Here is a 20,775-nt window from a genome sequence, read left to right as displayed (position 1 = left end):
TACCATACAGTCAGAGTTTAAAACATTTCAAATAAGATTAAAAAGAGGATGAGATCATAAATTTGAGAGTATACATGGTCCAGAGAGTTTATTGCATGTTACAAGGTACATTTTCACATGATTGTTCACGTTTAGATGCACCTTTGTTGATTTTTACATTAGCTTTTGACTTTTTATTTCCCCTTGAGGAGAAAGTTAGTTGGTATGGCAGTGCCCTACAGAAAAAACTGATGTGAGAAGTGGACTGTTTGACTGTAACTAATGTGACAGAACATAATGTAAACATATCTTTAAGGGGAAATACGTTTTGTTGTAGATTGCTTACTTTGAAAATCCCATGTCATTATGTTACAGTGGTGACTGCTTGTGTTCACAAAATAATGAAGACTGAAAGAATGAATGAAGTACTTAAATGTATGTGCATAAGTGCGAAACACACACACACACACACACACACACACACACACACACTGTATACAAAGATTAAAACATCACAAATATCAGAGGTACAAAGTATTTCTGTCTCATTAATGATACAAAGTTTACTGTGATGTGCCGGCAGAAAATTTACTGAGTATAAACAATAAACACATTTAGATTCAGTGAGCATTGATCATGAATAAAATGCAATTCATGTGTAAATGTTACAGAAATGATATTACGTAAATATTGTGGTATACACAGAGAACAAAGTAAATTATGAGAAAAAATTGTACAGACAATAAATATTATGACAGTGGACATGTTATTAACATGTTTGAAAATTTAAACTAACTATTTGTTAATTTATGACTAAGCATTCTGTTGTATTTGAATGTAGTGTTTCATATTCAATTACTGTTGGCATATTGTTAAGGTCAAAGGAAGTAGTGTTTAAGTATGTTTCAAATTAGAAAGCAGGTGAATAAAATTTTGCAAAAGATTGCATTGGCTAATGCAGTCACTTCATGGAGGAGATGATGTGGTGATTTGCTTTTATGTACATATGTTTCTACATCTTTCTTATTACTCCATGCGTTTTGATAGTTGTATGCATTGCTAAGAATCATGATAGAAGGTTGTATACATGGAAGAACCCTGGAGATACTAAAAGGTATCAGATAGATTATATAATGGTAAGACAGAGATTTAGCAACCAGGTTTTAAATTGTAAGACATTTCCAGGGGCAGATGTGGACTCTGACCACAATCTATTGGTGATGACCTGTAGATTAAAACTGAAGAAACTGCAAAAAGGTGGGAATTTCAGGAGATGGGACCTGGATAAACTGAAAGAACCAGAGGTTGTACAGAGTTTCGGGGAGAGCATAAGGGAACAATTGACAGGAATGGGGGAAAGAAATACAGTAGAAGAAGAATGGGTAGCTTTGAGGGATGAAGTAGTGAAGGCAGCAGAGGATCAAGTAGGTAAAAAGACGAGGGCTAGTAGAAATCCTTGGGTAACAGAAGAAATATTGAATTTAATTGATGAAAGGAGAAAATATAAAAATGCAGTAAATGAAGCAGGCAAAAAGGAATACAAACGTCTCAAAAATGAGATCGACAGGAAGTGCAAAATGTTAACATCGAGTATAGATTTAAGTGTCAGGAAGTCATTTCTGAAAGTATTTGTATGGAGTGTAGCCATGTATGGAAGTGAAACATGGACGGTAAATAGTTTGGACAAGAAGAGAATAGAAGCTTTCGAAATGTGGTGCTACAGAAGAATGCTGAAGATTAGATGGGTAGATCACATAACTAATGAGGAAGTATTGAATAGAATTGGGGAGAAGAGAAGTTTGTGGCACAACTTGACCAGAAGAAGGGATCGGTTGGTAGGAAATGTTCTGAGGCATCAAGGGATCACCAATTTAGTATTGGAGCGCAGCGTGGAGGGTAAAAATCGTAGGGGGAGACCAAGAGATGAATACACTAAGCAGATTCAGAAGGATGTAGGTTGCAGTAGGTACTGGGAGATGAAGAAACTAGCACAGGATAGAGTAGCATGGAGAGCTGCATCAAACCAGTCTCAGGACTGAAGACAACAACAACAACAACTCAAAAACACTGTGATTTGGGTGCACAGAACAGTCTGAAGTTTAGAAACTAAAATACCAAAAGTATTAAGCATGCAGTGAAGCTAACATACATTGCATAAAGAATTCTCAAAAAATGTGTCTTTTTAGTACAATTAATTGTAAACTGTTGGGACATGTGATGTTGGGGGATAAATAAGCCACCCATACATTTTATCTAAGAGTTAGCCTTTTATGGTATTTAGTAGCTGATTATAAAACAGAAAGAAGATACAGAGAGTAAATGTTTGGCTAGGTAGTGATATAGCCCCTCTTGAAATTTTGAAAATGTAGCAATTTTAATGGCCAGTACTGCACAATTAAAGTTGTCAGAGTTGCCTATACTACTGTGTGGAACAAACTGGTAGAAACTTCGAGACTCAGTACAGAGATAATTTGGATTCCATATGTTTGAACAACATATCAAAATTCACATTTGCAATGCACACATCTCTCCACAGACACAACAACTAGATTTTTAGTCAGAGGGAGAAGGAAGGGGACACACACAAGATAAGTGATATGCTTGAAAATAATATATTAAATAACGCAGTGGCAGCTCATGCAAAATTTTATCATTATCCTACAATGTTGACTAACAGATTGTGTTTCACTACATTATCATGGCAGGTGCAACTTAATATTGTTGTGATATTAACTCTACCTAATGCATTAAGATCAAGTGTGTCATTTGTATGTTTCTGATGTCCTCTATGTTGTTTTAGTAATGCATTAGTGTGCCCTATATTTTTCAGTCCACCTGTACCCCCATGCATTTTTCTTCCTGAATAACAAACACAGAAAGCAAAGAAGTACATTGTGAACATCACACCCACAGATCCACCTGTTTTTGTACACTTTCATACTAAATTTCCACATATACTTACCACCACCTTTAGCCTTTTGACTTACAAGGGTAGTAACCATAACTAAATTGAATATATTAATTTTCCATATATAAACTGAACTCTTTAAATGTATTAAACTTTTAGAATTAATTGTTTGAATTTTCAGGGAATAGGAAAATGGAAAAAAGATGGTAGCACTGAGGATCGAACTTGAGTGGTCAGTTGATTGATCACTTGGATATGGACCCATAAAGTGAACTGCTACCCAAAAAATCCCATACACTTTCTGCTTGCTCAATATTTTGCATGCAGTTAAAAAAAAATTGCTGCCCTGGTACTGTGAGCAACTTAGCATTCATAGTGCCTGAATGAATGATGGCACATCAAAACACGTGCAGGCAAAAACAGACAGCTGTGTCCCTTGTCTCAGTTGATTGTAGTGCAGCTGACCATAATTTTAGCACTCACTACTGGTTTCTAGATATCACAGATACAGCACTAAAAAATCATGTTGTCATTAGATTAGATTTACCTTCATTCCAACTGATCTGTAGCGAGGAGGTCCTCCAGGATTTAGAACATGTCAGGAAAACAATAATACATGACAAATATTTACAACTAAGACAAATAAGCTAATGTACCTTCCACAGGTCCCAAGTAGAATGATCGTCATTTTTTTAATGAGCACTATATGAAAGAATTGTTTTACGGACACTAATGCAGTGAATTAAAAAAAAAGGTTTTTTTATTTGTAAGGTAATGTAATAGAACTACTACAGTACTTATTTACAATGAACACATTAGTACACTGAAATGGTGCAGAAGTTAGATTGTAGTTACACACACACACACACACACACACACACACACACACACACACTTATTTACAATGAACATATTACTTCACTGAAATGGTGCAGAAATTAGTTGGCTCTACTGAGAAATTCATCAATGGAGTAGAAGGAGTTTGCCACCAATAAATGCTTAGGCTTCTCTTAAACTGAATTTCATTGGTTGTTAGGCTTTTTATGGCTGCTGGCAAGTTATTGAAAATGTGTGTTCCTGAATAATGCACACCTTTTTGTACAAGAGTAAGTGACTTTAAATCCTTGTGTAGATTATTCTTATTTCTATTATTGATTCCATGAATTGAACTGTTGGTTTGAAAAAGCAATATATTTTTAATGGCAAATTTCATTAAGGAATAGATATATTGGGAAGCAGTAGTGAGAATCCCTAGTTCCCTAAACAGGCTTCTGCAGGATGTTCTTGAGTTCACACCACACATAACTCTTACTGCACATTTTTGTGCCCAGAAAACTTAAGCTTGGCTTGATGAATTACCCCAAAAAATAATCCCATATGACATTATTGACTGAAAGTAAGCATAGTATGCCAGCTTTTTCATTTTTATATGCACTATGTCTGACACAATTCGCATTGCAAATAGAGATTTGTTAAGATGGTTCAGCAGTTGTTTGGTGTGCTCCTCCCAGTTGAATTTATTATCAAGCTGTAATCCCAAGAATTTAATACTGTCCACTTCTTCTATCTGCTTGTCATCCGTATGTTAGGCATATACTCGTGGGACACTCCTTACAAGTTTTGAACTGCACATAGTTTATTTTTTTAAAGTTTAGTGACAAAGAATTGGATAGGAACCAGAGATTAATGTCCACAAATATTTTATTAGCTGATCTTTCTAAGACTACACTCGATTTGCTATTTATTGCAATATTTGTATCATCGTCAAACAAAAACAACTTGGCATCTGGTAATGTTACTGATGAAAGGTCATTGATATACACAAGAAAAAGGAAGGGCCCTAAAATTGAACCTTGTGGGACCCCACATGTAATTAGTTCCCAGTTGGATGAAGCATGATAGCTTAATACATGTATCTTTCCTAATAACACCCTTTGTTTCCTGTTATTTGCATACCAGTATACATTCAAGGAGAAATGGCATACTTTTAATGCAGTTTCCAGCTCACATTTGAAGAGAGATGTCACAATTCAAATGCAATATTCACTGCGTGCTGCATCCTATTAGTACATGATCACTGAAGTAACATAATCAATAATTTAGACACTGATATAACACTGTGTTACAAAAGACTAATCAGTTTTAAGATTATCCACCAAACTTTGGAAACCTAGGAAGTTAGCACAATGATTTTGACACCATAGTGTGTGTTACAGTAGATTTGTTGGCTATACCTGAGCACTGACATTCTGAAGAAAAAACTCTCACTACACACTTGTCAACAATGAATCTTTGCTCATTTTCAAGTGGGGAAATCAAACTGTGTTGTAGTCCTGCAATATTTACAAAAACTGGTAGTAGCTACTGTACCGTAGATGTAAATTCCTTAAGCATTGAAGGTGTCACTGAACTGCCTGTGATAAACTATGGGTGGGAAAGGCAACAATTATAATTGTGAGTACATACAGACCTCCATGTGCACGTATAGTAATGACTGTAATAATAATAGGTGACATCAGTATTAACACACTAACCCAATAATTCCACCACAAAAAGATTACCACTGTTGAAACTTTCTGCCATATTAAAACTATGTGCCAGAGCAGGACTCAAACCCAGGATTTTGTCTTTCAGGGGCAGGTGCCCTAGAGAAGTGTAGAGCACTCGCCCATCTAATACAGAGTTCCTTGGTTTGAGTCCTAGTCCAGCATACAGTTTTAATCAGCCAGTAAGTTTCATATTAGTGCACAATCCATTGCAGAGTGAAAATTCATTCTGGAAACATTCCCCCAGGCTGTGGCTAAGCCATGTTCCTGCAATATCTTTTTCTCTAAGAGTGCCAGTTCCGCCAGTTTTGCGGAAGAATTTCTGTGATGTTTTGAAAGCGGTAGATGAGGTACTGTCGGAAGTAAAGCTGTGAGGAGAGGTCACGAGTCATGCTTCGGTATCTCAGTTTGTAGAACACTTGCCTGTCAAAGGCAAAGGTCCTGGGTTCGAGTCCTACTCAGGCATACAGTTTTTATCTGCCAGGAGGTTTTGTATCAGTGCACACTCTCCTGCAGAGTGAGAATTCCTCCTGTATTACAGTTCTTATTACACAAATTTACTAATTAAGGAACCAACTGGAGAAGTAGGTGGCACCTATCTGTGTAATATTACCACAAACATGGATAAGTTTATTTGTCAAACATTCTCATATTTGCTATCTCTGACCATCATGCTGTGGAATTTCTGTTTGTCTAATATAAAGCCACAAGCTAGTGAGATGAAAAGATACATAACAAAAAGAACAGTACTAGTTGAGGCCATCAAAAACTTCCACCTCATATTAGAAAGTGCATCATGGCCTGAAGTGAACTATTACACTTATGAATATTTTTCTGTTGGTGTCTTCTACTTTTTGACATCACGTGCCCACTAAAACATATAAATAAAATATGTAGAAAAGTACCTGGATAGATGGTGAAGGTGTACAAGTAAGAAAAAAAGTAACACTGTTTCAGTGCGAAACATTATAAAACATGAGATGTTAAGGTGAAAGAAGCATGAAGTAGGTATTATGAATATTGCTTACTAGTGCACACAAGGAGTAGACATGTAGCTCACATCTAAAATAATGGAAGCAGTACTCCTGCTAACATTCAGAATGTTATAAATAGCTCCCTAGTTGGAAAGAATAATTTCGATAATGAAATTATTATAGACCGAAATGGTAGTATAACAGAATGCTAATAGAATATTGTAAATATCTTAAGTGACTATTTCTTCTCTGTTGGTAAATCTGTCAGTGACACATTCAGTAACCGTAAATATAACTTGGCAATGCTTCTACTTACAGCATGTACCTCACCCAAGCAGACAGCAGTGAAATAAAAAGAATAGTAAAGGCAACACACAACTCTTTGCAACACATCTGGACTCCTTTCTTACGGGATTAACAGGGTCTTACCACCAGAAAGTTTTCCTGATCTGTTGAAAATAGCCCAGGTAGCCCCTATTTTCAAGGAAGGATGCAGATTGAAATAGAAGATAATAAATCAATCTCTATCTTGTCTGAAAAGGTAATAACACATAGACCTGTCAGAGTTTTGAGTAAACATAGTCTGATCTTGGAAAATCTGAATGGTTTCATTAAGAACAAATCGACTGCAGCAGCTGCCAATCCATTTATTGATGAGGTAATATTGGCTGTTGAGAACAAAGAGTATATTACAGGCACATTCCTTGATCTTGAACAGGCATTTGACTGTGTCATTATAACAGTACTTCAAGAGAAGTTGTGGAACATAGGCATCAGAGGCATTGCTCATGGTCTAATAAAATCATATCTAAGAGAAAGCAGTTTGTGCTGTTAAGAATGGTAAGTGGCACACACAGATCTAGCATTACCTATATGACATGTGGAGTACTTCTTTCCTTTATTTATGTAAATGATGTTAAATACTTCACCCCAGATTCAAAGATCATACTCCAAGCTGGTGACACATCTATTGTGTAGAAGTATAAATATTATGACCAATTATAAATCTTGCACAACCATATTACGAATGAAATAAATCAGTAATTCAGTGAAAAACATCTTAGTGTTAGCACAAAGAAATTGGCAGTAATGGTCAGTGAAGTCCACAAGATGACAGATTTTGAAATTCAGTTGTGCATTGGACCTGACATAGCTATCAACAAAAACTATGTAAGGTCCCTGGGAATAAAAATACAAGATACACTTTGGTAGGATATACATGTTCACCCTCTGGCAAGCAAACTGCCCAAACATAAATTTGTAGTAAATATGCTTGGCAGATACAGCAATGAGACCTATGTGCTACATGCTGCTTATCATGCATTGATTACGGCTGTTATAAACTATGAGTTAGAAGTACAGGGTGCTACATCTCCAGCAGACCTTTCTTCCAGAAGTGCTAGGCTTGCAAGGACCGCAGGAGACGTTCTGTGAAGTTTGGAAGGTAGGGGATGAGGTACTGGTGAAAGTAAGGCTGTGAGGAGAGGTCGTAAGTTGTGCTTGGGTAGCTCTGTCGGTAGAGCAATTGTCCACGAAAGGCAAGGGTCCTGAGTTCAAATCTTGGTCCAGCACACAGTTTTAATCTGCTAGGAAGTTATAAATCAGGGGACATTCTGCTGCAGAGTGAAAATTTCATTCTGGTCCTTTACAAGCTTTTAAAGTTACAGAAGAAAGCTGTAAGGACAAATTGTGGTGCAAAACCAAAAGACTCATGTCATGTTCTGCTACATAAACCAGAAGAAGGATCAGTCATCTCATAAATCATAGAACTGTAATTAATCAATGAAACCAAATGTACACAGGACTGAGACATGGAAATACATTATAGAGTTCAGCCACGTCATTTCCTACTGCAACTTTAAACCCCCGAGTAAAGGAATGTTGATTGCCGACTGACGCTACTCACTAGATGAGTATAATTTTTTTGCACAGAATAAAGGAGTTTTGTACAGGCTTCATTATGTATTTAATGTAAACACTTAATCATCAACTTTTTGTTCAGTCATTTCTTAAATAACTAGTTGAAAATAAATCATAGTTGCTATGGTGAAATTCTATCTACCTGCAAATCAAGCATCGTGTATAAGTGAGTTACTTTCAAACCTGTCTTGTTGTATCACTGTTTTTTGTTTAAAAAGAAATGCATATGTGTATTCACTTGTGAACTTACAAATTCATAATAATGATCCTTATGTCATGTGATGGTGAATAAAGTTATAATAATAATAATAATAAAATAATAATAATTATTATTATTATTGTATTGCATCACATTGAAAAAGTAAACCTTCAGAGAGATAGAAATGTGTGTGCATGAAACCAAATCACTTCATCATCTCCTGTGTGAACAGAGTGAGTTAGCCAATGCAGCCTTTGTTGAAAATTTGATTCACCAGTTTTTCAGTTTGAAACATGCAGTACATAAACAGTACTCCCATTGGGAATAACCGTATGCAGACAGTAACACAGCACGGAACGCTGCACTAAAATATTGTAACTTACTTAATCGTATCTTAATACAACAGTTAGATTAATTTAAATTTCCAAAACATCTTAATGTAATGTCCTCTGCCATGTTATTTATTTATTTTTGTACAATTGTTTGTCATTATTTATTTTGCTCCCTGTGTAACACAATATTTACATAATATAATTTCTGTAACAATCCAAGGAACTTTCACAACAGTGGGTAATAAAGAGCTGAAAGCTAATGTAAATATCTACAAATGTGCATCTAGACATGAACAGCTTTCTGAAGATGAACCTGTCAGTTAAAAACTAGTAACAGAACTATTATGTGAATAAAGAGCATTATTAACAGTGGCTGGTTGCTGTTTCCTTCAACCTGTGATGTACACTGTGTTTAATGAGTTGTAAGACAGAATTGCTAATCAGCTTAAAACCTTAAAATTTTTGTACCGAAATGAAGTAAATTGTCCATTACAGATAAATTCAAATGGAGCTAGCAGTAGGGAAATAGACGTTTTAGCCCGATCTCCCACTGGCCGTAGCTTGGATTGTCCAGTGCAGGAAAATGATGGTGTGTATACGGCGACGTTTCAGCCGGATGAAGCAGGAGAGTGGAGCATTGCTGTGACCCATGGTGGAGAGCATATCCAAGGAGGACCATTCACATGCTTTGTGTTTGATCCAAATGCTGTGAAGGTATCTATACAACCAATTATAAAATGAAAAATTCTCTGTTGTGTGTTAATGTTACACAGACCTTATGTTACCAGTGATTAGAAAAAATATGTATCGGGTCAACCATAATGAAATCTGTCACTGGAGCAGCATGTGTATTAACAAAGCACTGAGTACATTTGATGTTCACACAAGGAATTTTCTAATAAAAATAAATTTGGCTAATATTATTTTGTGGCAAAGATGGGGTATATTATATTACTGGCTATTATTATATTTACCAAAACCCAAAAAGAAATCCAGTCCATTATGATTATTTGTTTATTTATATTTTAAGTGGTAACTATAATTTTTATGCCATATATGTAGAATGATGATCTGTGTTTTTTCTCTGGCCATGTAATTCACTTAGAGTGCTCAGTTACGTGTGGCCTCGAAGGCAATGTAGCTTTATTGTTCTGTTGAAAATATTTTGTATACCACTAGTGGTTTTACAGTTTAGCATGCAGCTATTCACAGAATTAACAAATGTGTTCTTCAATTTTTTTGTTATAATTTGAATTTATCCTCAGTTTTTCCTTTTTTCTATGAACAATGGAAGTGTGTGTGTTGTAATGCTCAGTTATTGACTTAGAGTGATAGAATTCTCTCATTTGTAACAGAAATATTTCAATGATCGTCAGTATCTGATTAAGAGTCTGATCAGTTTCTTGGTAACTGCAATAACATTTTTCATTGGTAGATCCTGCTCTGTTAGAATTACCTCAATTTGTGGTACAGCATTCAAAGAGTTGCAGAGAACTGCCAGTTAAGGTGTGGAGTCTTGGCCTTGACTCTTCATTGTCCTTTTACTTTACATTATTAAGTTAGCTTGTATCCTTCAATGTGAATCTTCTCTAGCTGTGATTTCCATGTGATGCTGAAATAAGTAGAACATATCTACAGATATTCCAATTTCCTTTACACTCTCTTGTTTTGATAAAAAAAGGTGTTTCTTTAGGTAATGAGGACTTCTAAATTTTCATGATGTGCATAAATATTGTCTATGTGTACCACAAGTTCCTTTCAGACTGTGGTATTCTGCATCATGTTTTGTATTTTTTCTAGTTTATTTATTTCATATTTTGTTTACTGGTGATTCATGTTGTAAATCTATCACAGGAAATGGGAAGTGCCAGTTCTACAAGTTTTTTGTGGTCACATTCCATGGTATTTCATACATGGTACTAATAAGTTTCATGTTAAAGTGTCTACAACTTAGATTCTGTAACAGAAAAATAAATTAACTATGAAGGTAAAATTTTCTGGGATGTTAGGCTGGATCATGTTTCTTTTATACAATTGATATTTCGACTCCTCAACTAGGGTCTTCTTCAGGATCTCGTATTGTGATCTATACCCTCCCACACATCGCCATTTAAGTTCTCATTCTTTGCACAAATTTTGAAAAACTTAGAGGAATAAGATTACAAAAGAAGAACTTTTTTACTTATTTTGATTATCTCATTGTTGTTGATGGCTCAAAATCTTGTCTAGGGGTATATTCTTGCAGCTGAAATTTCTATTTAACAGATTCCTGCAGACGAAATAACTGATGAAGATTTGCCTGTCGTTATGACTTTCTTTTATTTTTATCCCATTCTTCTAAATCACACCAACTTAACAATTTTCACTTCCATCACCCCAGAAATTACATTGTTGTTGACAAGTTTAGAAAAATGTCTACTTCAATCAGAGACATGCCCACCACTACTTACATTCTGCCTTACTTACAATTTCCAAAGAGTTTCAAAAGAAAAAGAGCTTACAAACATTTTTGACGGGAGAAGAATCTTTACCAAATTATATCATTATTTCATAAATAAATTCAGAAACAAATTTTGTAATTAGTGCTAGATTGTGAAATTAATAATATTAATTTTATGTATTCCAGAGATTGTGCAATTTCAATTATTCCTAAAAGAAGAGTAGTTTTAACTGTTAGTGCATATCAATTTTAAATCATTAATTTCTTTTTTATACATTTTAGCCTGAATATAATACATTGTGTATATATCTAAAAACAAAGATGATGAGACTTACCAAACAAAAGCGCTGGCAGGTCGATAGACACACAAACAAACACAAACATACACACAAAATTCAAGCTTTCGCAACAAATGGTTGCTTTGTCAGGAAAGAAGGAAGGAGAGGGAAAGACGAAAGGATGTGGGGAGCGGAAAGCCTTACCTTAGGGGGAAAAAAGGACAGGTATACACTTGCACACACACACATATCCATCCGCACATACACAGACACAAGCAGACATTTGTAAAGTCCTTTACAAATGTCTGCCTGTGTCTGTGTATGTGCGGATGGATATGTGTGTGTTTGCGAGTGTATACCTGTCCTTTTTTCCCCCTAAGGTAAGTCTTTCCGCTCCCGAGATTGGAATGACTCCTTACCCTCTCCCTTAAAACCCACATCCTTTCGTCTTTCCCTCTCCTTCCCTCTTTCCTGACGAAGCAACCGTTTTTTGCTAAAGCTTGAATTTTGTGTATATGTTTGTGTTTGTTTGTGTGTCTATCGACCTGCCAGTGCTTTTGTTTGGTAAGACTCATCATCTTTGTTTTTAGATATATTTTTCCCACGTGGAATGTTTCCCTCTATTATATTCATACATCGTGTATAAAATTGTATGAATTCTTTTAATGAAACAGCTGAGATAATTTGAACCTATGCAAGAATTGATATTATACATTGTATCAGATATTTGTATGAAGAAAAAGGTTATGTTAGAGGAGGGTGACTCTTCACAATGTCCTCTTCAAAAAATTTGGAAACAGAATGTCCACAATATTTTGTGACAGACCATAAGGTTTGTCAAACGGTATACAAAATGGTGTCCAGGATAGCAGATAGATGTATAGAGCATCTGATACGTAACATATTACAGAAAAATTAAGATAAATATTTACTATAAAAATGGCTCTGAGCACTATGGGACTCAACTTCTGAGGTCATAAGTCCCCTAGAACTTAGAACTACTTAAACCTAACTAACCTAAGGACATCACACACAGCCATGCCCGAGGCAGGATTCGAACCTGCGACCGTAGCGGTCGTGCGGTTTCAGACTGTAGCGCCTTTAACCGCTCGGCCAATATTTACTATAAAAATCATAATCTATGCATATATCAGGATATGGTATTCAGATTTTCAGATCTATGGAACTTACTGTCACTAGACAAATAAGGTCAAAAGTACAACATTACACCACCAAACTATAGAAATAATTTCAGAGGCAATGTAAATTATTGGAATTTATAAAATTTAAGTTAAGATCTATGACATCAAACCTTCATTTAAGTGTACGATGAGTGAGCCGACTTGAAAAACTCACAATGGTACAGACCAGCAAAAGTATATTCAGTCACGAGTAGGAATCAGTCAGCCATGTAAACCATAGTATTCTAGGATATGTTGACTCACAAGAGAACAAAATAATGGAAAAGTGTTAGAGCCTAAGTTTACGATGTGGTGATCGACCCATGAATCCAAACCACACCAGGTAAAAACCAGCAAAAAATCTTCCAGCACAACAAAATGAATAAAGTGCATAATCATATCAATGAGGTCAGTTATATGCAACGAGTAATTGTGAGGAGCATCTAGCTTCAATCAGTGGTTGTATGTTCTTGGGCGCACACACACACACACACACACACACACACACACTCACACACACACACACACACACACACACACACACACACACACAAACACACACACAGCCTGACTATAACTCAAAATTCAATCAGATTCAATATTGCAACACTCAGGATAAATTCAGTTAAACATAGTCATAAATTAGCTTTAAATGATGTCGCAATCCACTACCCACTATTGTCCCATTTCAAAACTGTAAAAAGCCCTACTCATTTAGTCTCATGGCTCCTATAGATTAAATTCTAAAGCACAGATAAATTACAGAACACAACTATATAGTGTATCATAGATTTTAACTCAGTCAGTAGATAAGACAAAACTTTAAAAATCACATCTTACATAATAAATTCAAGACAAACAAAACACAGTTATATAGTCATATGAATCTACAGATAGATTTAAATTCAGTCAATGGAAAAATGGGACTCTAGAAATCACACCATCTTTCATACTAAATTCATGACAATGAAAAAAAAAGAACAAACAAAAATTAGATACTTTTGGATCAGGTCGATCAATACTTTAGATTTCTCTTTGGCTTTCACCAACACAAGATCTATTATTATTCTTGACGTCGATCTGTTGTAGAATTTTAGAACATGTTTTTTGCTCGAGTATCATGTCGTTTTTGGAAACCCAGAATCTACTATGTAGGAATCAACATGGATTCCGGAAACAGCGATTGTGTGAGACCCAACTCACTTTATTTGTTCATGAGACCCAGAAAATATTAGATACAGGCTCCCAGATAGATGCTATTTTTCTTGACTTCCGGAAGGCGTTCGATACAGTTCCGCACTGTCGCCTGATAAACAAAGTAAGAGCCTACGGAATATCAGACCAGCTGTGTGGCTGGATTGAAGAGTTTTTAGCAAACAGAACACAGCATGTTGTTATCAATGGAGAGACGTCTACAGACGTTAAGGTAACCTCTGGCGTGCCACAGGGGAGTGTTATGGGACCATTGCTTTTCACAATATATATAAATTACCTAATAGATAGTGTTGGAAGTTCCATGCGGCTTTTCACTGATGATGCTGTAATATGCAGAGAAGTTGCAGCATTAGAAAATTGTAGCGAAATGCAGGAAGATCTGCAGCAGATAGGCACTTGGTGCAGGGAGTGGCAACTGACCCTTAACATAGACAAATGTAATGTATTGCGAATACATAGAAAGAAGGATCCTTTATTGTATGATTATATGATAGCGGAACAAACACTGGTAGCAGTTACTTCTGTAAAATATCTGGGAGTATGCGTGCGGAACGATTTGAAGTGGAATGATCATATAAAATTAATTGTTGGTAAGGCGGGTACCAGGTTGAGATTCATTGGGAGAGTCCTTAGAAAATGTAGTCCATCAACAAAGGAGGTGGCTTACAAAACACTCGTTCGACCTATACTTGAGTATTGCTCATCAGTGTGGGATCCATACCAGATCGGGTTGACGGAGGAGATAGAGAAGATCCAAAGAAGAGTGGCACGTTTCGTCACAGGGTTATTTGGTAACCGTGATAGCGTTACGGAGATGTTTAACAAACTCAAGTGGCAGACTCTGCAAGAGAGGCGCTCTGCATCGCAGGTTTCGAGAGGGTGCGTTTCTGGATGAGGTATCGAATATATTGCTTCCCCCTACTTATACCTCCCAAGGAGATCACAAATGTAAAATTAGAGAGATTAGAGTGTGCACGGAGGCTTTCAGACAGTCGTTTTTCCCGCGAACCATATGCGACTGGAACAGGAAAGGGAGGTAATGACAGTGGCACGTAAAGTGCCTTTCGCCACACACCGTTGGGTGGCTTGCGGAGTATAAATGTAGATGTAGATGTAGAAACTTCAGTATTCTTAAACTCCACAAAAACATCATCATCATCATCATCCAAAACTACTTTATCAACAACATCATTAACATCACAATTCTCATCATTATCAAAGTTACACACCTCACTTACATTCATCTGCAATAAGCTACCAGTTTCATACTTATCAACCTCTCAATTCACAGCTTTTATTGGCACCTACATCACAAACACCGCTTAATTCACATCCAATACAGTCATCACTTGTTTTACATACATCAATAACACTTTTCTCTGACCAAGAGAAGAAATCATTGGTACACACTACATCAAAATTCTTGTTACTCTGACATTCTGGTTTGTGATTAGTATCTACATCATTATAATTAAACATAGTACCCTGAAACTTTTGATCAAAACATAAATGATAAATCTGATGTTCCTTCTGTTCAACTTCAGATACCTCTGCAACATTATTAATATTATTATTATTGTTTAAATGTGTGTGTAAATTGGGGGTCCTGTGGTAGTTGTGTTTCCTCACCCCAAAACTGTGGACCTTCATTGAGGTGGACTGCCGTTTCCTGAATAGTTGCCTTTGTGATTGTTTCTCCTATTATATTGCCTATCGCTGTCCCCATTATTCCTGTTTTTCTGAGGTTCAAAATTTCTGTCTCTATTACCATTTGAACATGATTGAAATTACCATTATCTCTGTTTCTGTAGTTGTTACCACAGCGATCTCTATCATTTCAATTGCTATGGTACATGTTTCTTTCTACTGCCCTATCCAGCATGTCAACATATCTTAAAAATTGTTCAAGGCAATCGTCTGGTCCGTGTACTAAATCCCACTGCAACCTTTCTGGTAATCTCCTTTTTAGTGCATCAATTAATGTCATTTTGTTAATTTGGCCTGTCAAGGTGTGCTAATTTCTTGAGTTGATTCTTAACAGAACTTTTTCAATGTACCACCTCTATTCCTATAATTTGGAAAATTCAGAAATTCACTTTTAATTCTCCCTTGTTCAGCCTCTGACCTAAATGTATGTTTCCCACTTACTTAAATTTAGATTTAGCCAAGACAGAGCTTCGTCTTCAACATATCTTTTAATAAATTTAAACTTTTGATTGTCACTCACACCTGACACAAAACTACCCCTACTGTCCAACCTCAACTCCTTTGGTTCCATCAGATTCACCTGGTCCTACTCCAAATCCCATGCCACTTTCCTTGATGTTGACCTTCACCTGTCCAATGGCCAGCTTCACACGTCCGTCCACATCAAACCCACCAACAAGCAACAGTACCTCCATTACGACAGCTGCCACCCATTCCACATCAAACGGTCCCTTCCCTACAGCCTAGGTCTTCGTGGCAAACAAATCTGCTCCAGTCCGGAATCCCTGAAGCATTACACCAACAACCTGACAACAGCTTCCGCATCCCGCAACTACCCTCCCGACCTGGTACAGAAGCAAATAACCAGAGCCACTTCCTCATCCTCTCAAACCCAGAACCTCTCACGGAAGAACCACAAAACTGCCCCACTTGTGACAGGATACTTTCCGGGACTGGATCAGATTCTGAATGTGGCTCTCCAGCAGGGATATGACTTCCTCAAATCCTGCCCTGAAATGAGATCCATCCTTCATGAAATCCTCCCCACTCCACCAAGAGTGTCTTTCCACCGTCCACCTAACCTTCGTAACCTCTTAGTTCATCCCTATGAAATCCCCCAAACCACCTTCCCTACCCTCTGGCTCCTACCCTTGTAACCGCCCCCGGTGTAAAACCTGTCCCATGCACCCTCCCACCGCCACCTACTCCAGTCCTGTAACCCGGAAGGTGTACACAATCAAAGGCAGAGCCATGTGTGAAAGCACCCACGTGATCTACCAACTGACCTGCCTACACTGTGATGCATTCTATGTGGGAATGACCAGCAACAAACTGTCCATTCGCATGAATGGACACAGGCAGACAGTGTTTGTTGGTAATGAGGATCACCCTGTGGCTAAACATGCCTTGGTACACGACCAGCACATCTTGGCGCAGTGTTACACCGTCCGGGTTATCTGGATACTTCCTACTAACACCAACCTATCCGAACTCCAGAGATGGGAACTTGCTCTTCAATATATCCTCTCTTCCCGTTATCCACCAGGCCTCAATCTCCGCTAATTTCAAATTTCCGCCACTCATACCTCACCTGTCATTCATCAACATCTTTGCCTCTGCACTTCTGCCTCGACTGACATCTCTGCCCAAACTCTTTGTCTTTAAATATGTCTGCTTGTGTCTGTATATGTGTGGATGGATATGTGTGTGTGTGCGAGTGTATACCCGTCCTTTTTTCCCCCTAAGGTAAGTCTTTCCGCTCCCGGGACTGGAATGACTCCTTACCCTCTCCCTTAAAACCCACATCCTTTCGTCTTTCCCTCTCCTTCCCTCTTTCCTGATGAGGCAACAGTTTGTTGCGAAAGCTTGAATTTTGTGTGTATGCTTGTGTTCGTTTGTGTGTCTGTCGACCTGCCAGCACTTTCATTCATATATATATATATATATATATATATATATATATATATATATATATATATATATGGTTATAATAGAAGGAAACATTCCACGAAGGAAAAATATATTTAAAAACAAAGATGATGTGACTTACCAAATGAAAGTGCTGGCAGGTCGACAGACACACAAACATACACACAAAATTCAAGCTTTCGCAACAAACTGTTGCCTCATCAGGAAAGAGGGAAGGAGAGGGGAAGACGAAAGGATGTGGGTTTTAAGGGAGAGGGTAAGGAGTCATTCCAGTCCCGGGGGCGGAAAGACTTACCTTAGGGGGAAAAAAGGACGGTTATACACTCGCACACACACACACATATCCATCCACACATATACAGACACAAGCAGACATATTTAAAGACCAATATATATGTATATATAGAGGGAAACATTCCACGTGGGAAAAATATATCTAAAAAGAAAGATGATGAGACTTACCAAACAAAAGCGCTGGCAGGTCGATAGACACACAAACAAACACAAACATACACACAAAATTCAAGCTTTCACAACCAACGGTTGCCTCATCAGGAAAGAGGGAAGGAGAGGGAAAGACGAAAGGATTTGGGTTTTAAGGGAGAGGGTAAGGAGTCATTCCAATCCCGGGAGCGGAAAGACTTACCTTAGGGGGAAAAAAGGACAGGTATACACTCGCACACACACACACACACACACACACACATCCATCCGCATATACACAGACATTTGTAAAGGCAAAGAGTTTGGGGCAGAGATGTCAGTCAAGGCGGAAGTACAGAGTCAAAGATGTTGTTGAAAGACAGGTGAGCTATGAGCGGCGGCAAATTGAAATTAGCGGAGATTGAGGCCTGGCGGATAGCGAGAAGAGAGGATATGCTCAAGGGCAAGTTCCCATCTCCGGAGTTCTGACAGGTTGGTGTTAGTGGGAAGTATCCAGATAACCCGGACGGTGTAACACTGTGCCAAGATGTGCTGGCCGTGCACCAAGGCATGTTTAGCCACAGGGTGATCCTCATTACCAACAAACACTGTCTGCCTGTGTCCATCATTCATGCGAATGGACAGTTTGTTGCTGGTCATTCCCCCATAGAACGCTTCACAGTGTAGGCGGGTCAGTTGGTAAATCACGTGGGTGCTTTCACACGTGGCTCTGCCTTTGATCGTGTACACCTTCCGGGTTACAGGACTAGAATAGGTGGTGGTGGGAGGGTGCATGGGACAGGTTTTACACCGGGGGGTGGTTACAAGGGTAGGAGCCAGAGGGTAGGGAATGTCGTTTGGGGATTTCATAGGGATGAACTAAGAGGTTACGAAGGTTAGGTGGATGGCGGAAAGACACTCTAGGTGGAGGGAGGATTTCATGAAAGATGGATCTCATTTCAGGGCAGGATTTGAGGAAGTTGTGTCCCTGCTGGAGAGCCACATTCAGAATCTGATCCAGTCCGGAAAGTATCCTGTCACAAGTGGGGCACTTTTGGGGTTCTTCTGTGGAAGGTTCCGGGTTTGAGGAGATGGAAGTGGCTCTGGTTATTTGCTTCTGTACCAGGTCGGGAGGGTAGTTACGGGATGCAAAAGCTGTTTTCAGGTTGTTGGTGTAATGGTTCAGGGATTCCAGACTGGAGCAGATCGCCGATATATACTCAATAATACGCAATACGTAATAATACGTAACCCACTTCCAAACCATAAACAAAAAGTTATCTTCCCCCCCCCCCCCCCCCCCCCCCCCCCCCCCCCCCCACCCCACCGCTTTCAACACTACCGCTGCTATAAAATCCACCGTTTCTAGTTCACAAACAGTTCCTTTCACCTATCAAACAACCTTTTTGGCTAGTTCTAATAACTTTTGCTTTATTTCCATTTCCATTTTTCTCACATCACCGATCATTTTTAGCAGCTTCCCACAGGTTTTAACGTCATTATTTCTTCGTCAGACAATTGTTAGCCTCAGTTTCATAATCTGCCAGCACAAAACCACTCCTTTTAATACATTTACACCTAGTTTTTTCGAAATTTTCCCAAATTTCTCCACCCTTCAACATGTTTTGGCGGCAAGCACAGCCACCTAACCTTTATGCACATCGTTGTCTTCCTACACAAGTTCACCACAGGATCAACATAGCCCAGCTGTAATCAACACTTTTTCGCCTTTTTTCACACCAGATCTCCATTTGCTTTCTAGTTCACCTTTATCTCTCCCCATATATTTTTATATTTATTTTTATTTTCATTTTCATTTCAGCCTCATGTTACACTTTCCACCTTCTAATACCATGTCACCCTCCACAACGACCCCATTAAGTTTGATTTACATTCCCTCCGCAAACATGCCTTCGCCCTAGCCAGATTACACTCCCATATTTTATTTTCTCAGGCTTGTCTGACATTTGGCAACACCCCCAAAGGCCTCACACTTAAAGTTCCCATCTCTGGCTGCAACCCTACTTTCCATCAGCCCTATACCAGTTCCAAACTGAACAATCCATTGCCCTCACCCACGTAATCCTTCACCTACACATCAACTCAACCAATGAACACACCCGTCAACTCCTATCCTTAATAAAAGTCCTCAATCTTTCCTCTCCCACATCCACACCGGCAGTTCAGAGCATCCTCCTACAGGCCAACCGCAAATTAGAACAGCATGCCACCCTCTGCCTTAAAAAACTATCCAATCTCCTGGTTTCCCACCTCCGGAAAGGCAACTCACTCACCCTCCACAACCTTTCCAGCAAACCTCAACCTCCTCTCATTGCACACAAACACAGGCTCTCTCCCATCTACTCAGTCTCCCACTTCCAGCTCCACTCCCTCCAAAACCTCAAAATTCCAATCAACACAATGTGGAACCACAACACCCTAATTCAGTAGTTAACCTTTCCTCCAAACCTCTCTCCCAATTCGAAACCTCTGTCCTATCCAAAGGCCTCACCTTCAGCCCCACTCCCAGATTCAACCAAACAGCCCTCGTCAAAGATTTACTGTCCTACACTCGTACTCTCTGCTGGAAATATCACTTTGCCACGAAGAAAAATGATCCTAATCCTACTCCTAATGATCCAAATCCCCAAGACACTATCCAGATTGAACCCTGCCTGGAACAGTTCCATCCTCCATCACAGCACGACCCACCTCCTCTTCCTCAAAATCACCCCCTCCAAACC

At 38.3% G+C, this 20,775-nt stretch overlaps 1 protein-coding gene across 2 annotated transcripts in view; it reads left to right on the top strand.

The window, feature by feature from the left end:
• LOC126161294 (filamin-A) overlaps positions 1-20,775 on the top strand; it is a 917,852-nt gene that overhangs the window by 344,198 nt on the left and 552,879 nt on the right. For both annotated transcript variants that reach the window (XM_049917033.1, XM_049917034.1), the window contains exon 9: positions 9,354-9,572. In XM_049917033.1, coding sequence (XP_049772990.1) covers positions 9,354-9,572 — 219 coding nt within the window. The remainder of the gene's footprint in view (positions 1-9,353; positions 9,573-20,775) is intronic.

Source organism: Schistocerca cancellata, chromosome 2 (assembly GCF_023864275.1).
Source record: "Schistocerca cancellata isolate TAMUIC-IGC-003103 chromosome 2, iqSchCanc2.1, whole genome shotgun sequence".
Taxonomy (NCBI): Eukaryota; Metazoa; Arthropoda; class Insecta; order Orthoptera; family Acrididae; genus Schistocerca; species Schistocerca cancellata.
This window is presented reverse-complemented; position numbering and strand designations above follow the sequence as displayed.